The sequence below is a fragment of the Drosophila ananassae genome, chromosome 2R (assembly GCF_017639315.1).
Source record: "Drosophila ananassae strain 14024-0371.13 chromosome 2R, ASM1763931v2, whole genome shotgun sequence".
Classification (NCBI taxonomy): domain Eukaryota; kingdom Metazoa; phylum Arthropoda; class Insecta; order Diptera; family Drosophilidae; genus Drosophila; species Drosophila ananassae.
The window spans coordinates 4,009,347-4,015,380 of NC_057928.1; the positions used below are offsets into that span (position 1 = coordinate 4,009,347).

General features: G+C 34.8%; 1 protein-coding gene across 2 annotated transcripts; it reads right to left on the reverse strand.

The window, feature by feature from the left end:
• Positions 1 to 344: 344 nt before the first annotated feature.
• LOC6493878 (cytochrome c oxidase subunit NDUFA4) lies at positions 345 to 5,618 on the reverse strand. Of its 2 annotated transcripts, XM_001958566.4 has the most exons (4): positions 5,490 to 5,618; positions 5,380 to 5,433; positions 5,172 to 5,318; positions 345 to 500 (listed from the first exon to the last, which is right to left on the reverse strand). In XM_001958566.4, the coding sequence occupies exons 2-4, from the start codon at positions 5,419 to 5,421 to the stop codon at positions 438 to 440; spliced, it is 252 nt and encodes an 83-aa protein (XP_001958602.1). In that variant the 5' UTR covers positions 5,422 to 5,433; positions 5,490 to 5,618; the 3' UTR covers positions 345 to 437. The 2 variants fall into 2 exon arrangements, with proteins under 2 accessions (XP_001958602.1, XP_044570925.1); XM_044714990.1 differs by having other exon boundaries at positions 5,380 to 5,550.
• Positions 5,619 to 6,034: the final 416 nt, after the last annotated feature.

A 6,034-nucleotide genomic window follows, 5' to 3' on the forward strand; every position in this document is an offset into this window, starting at 1 on the left:
GGACTATGATAGAAGTTGGGTGATAGGTGTCTTCATTGGAAAGTGATGAGTGGTGGATATGTAGTCAAGTTGCTATCCGTCCAGGAATACGTCCAGTAATGACTTTTTCTCAATCCGAACTTGTTTGTACTTGGTAAAAAAAACATCTTTTCAAAAAGCCTTGACAAGCACGCAGGATCCAAAGGGCCATTACAAATGCCTGAGATTCGTCTTTAACTGGTTTAAAATCTAAACTACAACTTGACTTTCTTGTAAGTTTTACGTTGAATACAGACATACTTATGGTTTTAACATCAAGTCATTCCTAATACCTAATCGTAAATTGCCATCTGAAGAATCACACATTTTTCGGGAATATTTTTATTAGTTTTTGCAGTGAAAATTACATAAATTTCATATTTTCAACAGAACTGCGTAACTATAACAATCGATTAAAATTATTCCTCGAAATTCGGAGCAGCACTCTTTGTTTTAGAGTAATCCCTCACAGGCGAGTAAAACTGAAATAAAAAATAAACAAAGTTTAGTAAATTTAATTTTGTTAAATATACATATATCTGTTAAAGTTATTATGAAGGTACAACAAAAAAATGAAACCTGAATGAAGTTATATATGGCGGATAAAGACGACTCAAAAAAAATTTTAAAGTCCCAACTTAATACTCCCAAAAACATAAAACTTATAAGTTATAACGATGCTGATTTAATTATATAAGGTGAATTCCAAATTAAACAGGACTTTAAAAAAAAGACAGAACAAATAGTTTTTTCGGCAAAATCAATTTATTTTATTCAAAATAGTCTCCTTCTGCTTTTATACAGCTTTTTGCACGGTCCAGAAGCATGTCGAACGAGTGTTTTAGCTCGTTGCCCGGCATGGCCGCCAGTATGCCGGTGCAAGCCTTTTGAATGGCCTCTACTGCTGCGTAACGCTTTCCTTTCATCGGCAAATACATTGTTCCGAAAAGGTATAAGTCACACGGTGCCATGTAAGGGGAGTGGTTGATGTTTAAAATGTGATTTTTGCTCAAATCACATTTTAGTCGGTCACAAGCGTCGATCGATGAGACGGCGCATGCATTATCGTGCAACAAACGCCAACTTTCATCTTCGCGATATTCGGTCCGGTCACGTCAAATACGGCGCACTAAACGCTTCAAAACTCCAAGATAGAATACCGCATTAACGTTTTGGCCGGGTGGAACAAATTCTTTGTGGGCAATACCCTTGGAATCATAAAAACAAATCAGCATTGTCTTCACTTTTGACTTCTCCAGGTGCGATTTTTTTGGGTTTCGGCTCGTCGGGCGCCTTCCATTCAGCACTCTGGCGTTTCGTTTCGGGATCATATTGAAAACACCACGTTTCGTCACCAGTCACAATCTTGTAAAGGAAGTTCGGATCTTTTTTTGCCTCTTTAATGATGTCATTCGAATGTTGAATTCTGAGCAATTTTTGGACGTCAGTCAATTTGTGCGGAACAAACCGTGCACACACCTTTTGTAAGCCCAAATGTTCGGTCAAAATGCGATAAGTCGATGTTTTGGAGATGTTCAATTCTATTTCCAAGAATTTCAATGATGAATTCGGCTGATTTTTACGAATTCAGGCACAGTTTCGATGGAATTTTCGGTGACCACGGATTTTGGTTGACCCACATGTTCATCGTCATTTATGTCCTCACGACCACATTGAAAACGTTGCAACCACTCGTGCACTCTGCTACGGGATAGGCAATCATTGCCATAAACTGAAACACATCGATGACAAAAACATACTGACACTTAAAACGCAATAACCTCACTTCCAAAAGATGAAATGTCATGCTATGATTATTTCGACTCAGAAGTTGATCCTGAATATATACATATACCTTACAAAAACCAACTATACTGGCATATCTTTCTGACTGACTTGAATTTGAAAAAAAGTAGTTCCGAGAAAAACCGAAGAGCATGTAACATGGGTACGTTCCTGGTGATCTAAATATCAAGTTACATAAATCGGATTTTGTTCAATCAAAAAAGTCTGAAATTGTATATTTTTTTTTATCGCCGATAATGAAATAATGGGAAAAATTTAATTTTATGACTATAATGTGATAATTAATAGATAATTATGTTTCTATACCCGGTACTTGTAGAGTAGAATGGTATATTGCATTCGTGTGAATCCACATATGTAATAGGGGAATTTTAGGGGAACATACCCCATTATGTATATATATGCTTGATCAGAAACAATCGCCAAGTCGATTTCTGTGTGTCTGCCCGTCTGTCTGTATGAACGAGTGGATCTCAGAGACTATAAGAGATAGAGCAATAAGATTTTGCCTGCAGGCTCCTATAACACCCACGCAGATCAAGTTTGTTAACAAATTTTTTTGTTTCAAAAAACGCCTATTGTTGTTTTCACAAATGGCATATTTCTGTAGCGCCAGTTCAGGAAAGAATTTCGCAAATATTTTGACTATTCTAATGCCTAATTTAAATCTATAAAACAGAATTAAGCTAAATCGAACAATTTTTTGAAGAATTAAAGATTTTTCATTCTGTTTCCCCGGTTGGATTGTTTGATTGGTTTATTAAAAATAAGAAAGGAAAGCGGGCGGAACCGAAGTTGATATACCCTTGCAGTTATATTATTATATATATCAGATCGTATATAGTTGTCCGATCCTTATGAGAATTTTAACATCAAATCAATTTTCTAATGAAACAACCCCAAGAACCTTGAAAAGGTTGCAAGCAAGGTTGATCCATTTTTGATCGTTCAAATATATGACAGCTATACGATATAGTAAGCCGATCCTTATAAAATTTGTATTAATATATATAAATATATATACATATATATATTACTGCCTGCAAACAAAATAAAGACGTGTGCAAAGTTTCAACTCGATAGCTTTAAAACTGAGAGACTAGTTTGTGTAAAAACAGACAGACGGACAGACGGACCGACGGACAGACGGACATGCTCATATCGACTCAGAAGGTGATCCTGATTAAGAATGTTTATACTTCATAGGGTCGAAGATGTCTCCTTCATTGCGTTGCACACTTTTGACCAAAATTATAATACCCTCTGCAAGGGTAATACATTTTTTATTACATAAAAGTTGTATATTTTTTTATTCTGTTAACTAGAAGAGGCCTTAGCAATAACAATATATTTTTTTATTCTGTTAACTAGAAGAGGCCTTAGCAATAATAATATATTTTTTGATTCATCGGTTTTTGAAAAAAAAAAATTGTTTTAAATTTCAATAAAATGATCATAAGCAAAAATTATGCATAAGCGGTGAATCCTGTTGTGAGTTGCTGGAATATTGTTTTTTTTCCAAATGGAAGGGGAATTCATAAGAGGCAGTTAGCTGTAGCAGGATGGGACCACTTACTAAACAGTGGAACTGTGTAACAGTCGTGACAAACCGTCAAGCGATTTAACCGCGTTGAACCAATTTTTGTGGGTTGAACCAAAAGAAAGTACGAATGGAAATTCTTGACGACCTAAAGCACGAGATAGAAGTTTTCATAACAGATCATCTCACACTAGTCATTTCAATAAAATGGCCTTTCAATATTTAACTATCAATTCAAATGAATATCCATTTCGTTTTTTACAAAAGTTTTTAACTTTTAATTTTTTTCGTTTGCTGGCCTCTTCCCTGCGTTAACCAAAATTGGTTGGCGTTGGCCATTCAGTCTACTACCAGGCCATTCTACATCCTATACGCGTTTGATACTTCATAATAGGGACTTCGAAAGATTTTATTTTCAATAAAATCACTTAAAATTGGGGCAGTTCTTCGTTAATTAACAATCCCCTGTGTATTCGGGTTATGCGTGATTCGAGTAAAACGCGTTCAAAGTCTTTGTGGGGCGGACGGGTGTTCTCCCATGCTCAATCACTGAGGACGGAGGTTCACGAGTCGACCAACCGCACGCTTTAGCGTGCGCGAGGAGACACTCTATATAGCCAAAGAATTAACATTGTTCTGTCTTTTTTTAAATCTACTATTAATTCTTCCAAAAAGAATCTCCCCCCCCCTTGGGTCTGAGAATTATAAGATGATATAATCTCAAAATTGAAAAAGAAACACATTTTTACGCGATGACTGTGCAGTACAGCATTATTATTATTATTATCGCAGATTGCGGATTATTATCGCAGTGTAAAATAAAACTTACAAAAAAACAGGATATTATTCTGAGTCATATCCCCCCCATATCAAAAAGCTATCTACGCCACTGGCCGGCAACAACCCCTATGAGGACCTGGTGAATTTTGCTCTCAGCCTGCTTTCATTGCCATGGTCAAATGCTGAGGTAGAGAGAGTTTTTAGCCAAGTAAACTTGGTAAAAACGAAAATTAGGAACCGTTTAGAGGTAGACATTAAATGAAAATACTTAGGTCATAATTAGGTCACTCCACTGTGGTGTTGTCTCTTATGTATTCAGTGTTTCTTAAGATAAGAATACATATGCGGGTGAGCATTTATGTATTACATTTTCAAACGTAACATTGCATTTTCTATAAATTATATACATACATATAGCCAAAGAAAACATCCTCAATAAATGTATTGTATACATTGTACAAAAATATTTTCCTTCTCGATAATTGAGAATATATTATGCCCATGTGGTTAAAAAATGTTTAAGCATGAAGTGTATAGTGCAATGATAGTGTTATTTTCCTATTAAGGACCCACCAAGGATCACAATGAATAACATGAATCTTATGTTGTCAGACTTATGGGTCTTTTAAATGAAAAGTGATTCAATTTTAGAGTTTCACTCTGTATGTATTCCATGTACAAATGTATGAACAACATTCTAGTTGAATGATTACATTTGAAACCTATTAGAAACAACTGGAAAGCTCACTATACGAAAATATCCGTTTCTAAAGAGTGCCATGGTCCATAAAATATTTGTCACTAATTCTTGCGAATAACATTTCTACAGGTTGGCTATTGATGAAGTGAATAGATATAAAACATAAAATACAATTTTCGCAGAGTACTGACATATTTAATGGAGTCGCTCGGGGGCGTTTCTTACCTACTATTCAATAATAAAGAAAAGGTATATGAATGTATAAATAAAGAAAATGATTTTTATATGTACATATATTATAAGGATGTATTAAGACAGCTGACCCACCTTGTACTGCTTATCTTTGTACTCTTGCCAAGGTTCGGGATTTGATGTGCGATTCCATGTAACATCGGGATTGCGCGTTGCAAGACGAGCCATGTAATATACAGCTCCAATTGCTCCCGCGGCAACACACACATAAAGCGGTATTAACTGAAATTTTATTGATTATGCAACCTATACATAACAGATAAATTTGATTATATAATCTTACAGCAGGATTTTTCTTAATGCTTTGAAGACCAAGTCCTTGCATTCTGATTTGTTTCTAAAACAAAAAATTAGATTGTGAACAACAATTTTTTTCGGAATATATTAGCTAACTTTTTCCGCGATTCACGAAGAAGTGTGGCAGAAGTTTCATGGACAAATTTATAAATTGAAAGAATATATGCAAAAATACTAAAATTATATTATATTTATATATGTACCGGACGTAAACGCATTATTTACACTTCGTGCATGCTTGGTACGTTTTAAAATTGTTGTACGTACCTAAGTGCAATACCAAAATAAATTGAGTATTTTTCCAAAATTACATATTTTCCGAAATTCCGAAACATATTTTTCGAATTGTATTTCATTATTTACCCAACATTTTTAGAAGACGGTGGGTGTCTGGTGGCTTACGGAATTTCTGTCTTCATATATGGGAACATAAGCCATAATCATTTTCAATTTTAATTTGTGTCTTGAGTGAGTTACCTAAAAGTTGTAAGATGTGAAGAGATGCGGAACAAGAGAAAATTATTCAAAAGGCAATGCGAGAAAGAAAATATCAAACGGTTTTGTTGCTTAAGCTTTTCAAAATTAGCCTAACTTTGATGCAACTTTAAACGACTTTAGACCAATCATTTTATCATTTAACC

Coding starts and splice junctions, on each gene's coding strand:
- LOC6493878 (XM_001958566.4), bottom strand. CDS start 5,421: ATGCAAGGACTTGGTCTTCAAAGCATTAAGAAAAATCCTGCT. Junction 5,319..5,379: donor GCATTAAGAAAAATCCTGCT/GTAAGATTATAT, acceptor ATAAAATTTCAG/TTAATACCGCTTTATGTGTG. Junction 501..5,171: donor ACAAAGATAAGCAGTACAAG/GTGGGTCAGCTG, acceptor TTTTTATTTCAG/TTTTACTCGCCTGTGAGGGA.